The sequence below is a fragment of the Rutidosis leptorrhynchoides genome, chromosome 2 (genome assembly GCF_046630445.1).
Source record: "Rutidosis leptorrhynchoides isolate AG116_Rl617_1_P2 chromosome 2, CSIRO_AGI_Rlap_v1, whole genome shotgun sequence".
In the NCBI taxonomy this organism is placed as follows: domain Eukaryota; kingdom Viridiplantae; phylum Streptophyta; class Magnoliopsida; order Asterales; family Asteraceae; genus Rutidosis; species Rutidosis leptorrhynchoides.
The window spans coordinates 147,611,086-147,613,830 of NC_092334.1; the positions used below are offsets into that span (position 1 = coordinate 147,611,086).

The 2,745-nt window shown below is 35.8% G+C and overlaps 1 protein-coding gene across 1 annotated transcript; it reads right to left on the reverse strand.

Annotated features, from left to right (window-relative positions):
• LOC139891484 (uncharacterized) lies at positions 1-756 on the reverse strand. The gene has a single exon (XM_071874455.1). The coding sequence runs from the start codon at positions 692-694 to the stop codon at positions 83-85; it is 612 nt and encodes a 203-aa protein (XP_071730556.1). The 5' UTR covers positions 695-756; the 3' UTR covers positions 1-82.
• Positions 757-2,745: the final 1,989 nt, after the last annotated feature.

The following is a 2,745-nucleotide window of genomic DNA, read 5'->3' on the forward strand; positions in this document are numbered from 1 at the left end:
TTGAAAACTAAACAGAACACTATTAATTTTTTTTTAAACTTACTATCAAGGAAACGTGTATATATATATATATATTGTTCACCTAATGTGATTTCTTGCTGCAATGTGGAAATACAGCAGTATTATTAATGGGTAACCAAATGTCACAGTTGATATGAACCCAAAACTTAACCGAACCCAACGGGCCAACTCTCCATCTAGTCCTCGAAATCCCTTTCACATAAAACGGCATCGTTTGATTCTTTGTCAACCACTGTTGAGTCTCGTCCTGTTCCTGTTTCCCCAATGGTATCGGATAAGATTCGACCACATAATTCAACTCTTTTGTCGTATTCTTTTTCACGTCAAAGGGGTCGGCCACGAGCTGAGCAATATTGAGCCTGTTGTGTCCTAATCCAAGTACAAGTTTTGTAGCATAGAAACTAGCATGCGCCTTCAAGTTATGGTTTTCAGCTTTAACGTTGATTATTAAGCGGACAGATAGAACGCCCGCTTGGCTGTAGGCATAATTGTCAAGACGGGCAGCGTGAACGTATAGAAGAGGGACTTTGGGCCGAATAGCAAGGTATGCAACGAAAACCACGATACCGGCTACAATTATGATGGTGGCTACAATGGCACAGATGAAGGCAAAGCACCAAATGAGAGGGTTGGTGCGGCGTTGTTGTGGGCCGAGTACAGGTCGTTTTGGCATTTTGAGAAGTTGAGTGGGACCTCATAGAAGGTGATAATGAATTGTTTATGATGTGAGTAGGGTTAGTTTGATGGGTGTAGGTGAAAGGAAGGTATATGATCAAGAATGAAGATGCTATTTTGAGGTGTAATGGGAAAGTTATAATATAAGGGGTACATAGGTTACCCATATGTAAAGCTAATATATAGATTGGAATGTTAGATAGTGAGAGAATAATCTTTTATTGGAATGTAAGATTTGGTAGGAAAGTATTTGTCAGATTAAAGTGTGGTATATTTTGTGTAAATGTATTGTTCAAGATAGTTCAAGTTTAAACCTACTAACAAAACTTCTAGCAATCAGGAAAAATGTTGCGAGATAACTTGATTAGGCCGTCAGCTACAATAGAGTAGTAACTCATCATCGAGTACTACTAGGGGAAATAGCTTAGGCCCGGGGTCGCCTGCCCCCAGTGGATCGGCAAATTTTAAACTCAAAAATGTAGATTATTTTATTTTGCTCCAAACCAAAAGTTCATAATCCAAAAGCCTACATCTTTTTTATTATTGAACTCTTTACTTTAAAGGAAACACAAAAAAAGAGAAATACGGAGTAATTTTTTTTTCTTTTACATTTTAATAGAGAAAATAGGTTGTATTTTCATGGAAGAATAGAAAAAAAAAATTACAGTGAATGTGAACGCTTTTAAAAAAAATTTGCCCTCGGTGAAATAAATTTCTGGTTCTGCCACCAACGGGTATGTTAACGTAAGAGGCCTTATCCAATTATTATCTATTTTAAATATTTTGTTATTCAAAATAACATTAGTTGCTAGCATCGCATGTGGAGTCTGCTTACAACAATCGTTAAGCACCTAAAAAGGCAATGAAGTGATAATATGGTATTCAACAATTAGAAACGGATGCTTTTTAAGCATAAAATCATCTCAAACTTTGCACGTGTCTCGTGAAATACTAATCAACTTTACAGAAAATATTAGTATTAAGTTTTCGTCACATGACTTAAAACTCGTCTCATGCTTTCTAGAAGAGAATGTCCGACTATTGTAGTGAGTGGTTTATGTTATGATTGCTAATGGACGATGAAGCTGAACTGTCAATACGAATAGCACATTTTCATTCAATGAAGGTGTGTACCGCTGTTCGGTCAGATATAGATACAGATAGGGGTGTAAATGAGCCGAGCTACTCGAGCTCGACTCGTTAAAAACTCGATTCGAGCCAAGCTCAAACAAGCTCGAGCCCGAGCTTATTTTAGGGATCGATTACTAAACGAGCTCGAGCTTTCTTATATCGAGCTCGAATAGCTCGTGAACCTAAATGAACTTTTCATTTATATACATTAATTAATATTTGTCTAATAATAATAATATACTAAACAATTACATAATAGTTATAATGTTTTATAAAAGTACAGAATATAATAAGTAAATCGTATTATGTATTATTAAAAAGTATGCACTAAATAAAATATATATCGAAATTAAATATAATAATAATATTCTTAAATAAATGAGTCGAGCTGGAGCCAAGCACGAGCTTCGTTAACTTTAAACGATCTGAGCTCAAGTTTTATATGTACGCTCGAACCAAGCCGAGCTCGAGCTCAGCAAATTCTAAATGAGCTGAGCTCGGCTCGGCTCGGCTCGTTTACACCCCTATATGTATACGGACATGATCTGGTTTTGCCGGTTAACTCAACCAAACCGGTCAGATTTCACAAGTTTACAAAGTCACATTATTGCCAAACTTTAGGGTAAAAAACAAAGCAAAACATTTCAAGCTCGCAAAACATTCAACCTCTTGTTTATAGAAGATAGGCCCAAATGTATTTTCATACCCTCAACATGGATTAACAGAATTTTTACTATTTTGAATTACATTACTAAGGGTGTAGCATTGTAGCTGAATTTATAAAAAGATCAGTTGGTGTATTATCCAACAGAAAGATCACTTAGCCAGTCATAAATTCTGTTTCTCCTAATAATAAGGACATTCATCTATGTAGGCAAAGCATGAAAAGTAAGAATTCACATCATACTTAAGCTACTA

Bases quoted from the DNA above. Each gene is read 5' to 3' on its own strand.
- LOC139891484 (XM_071874455.1), bottom strand. From the start codon at position 694: ATGCCAAAACGACCTGTACTCGGCCCACAACAACGCCGCACCAACCCT.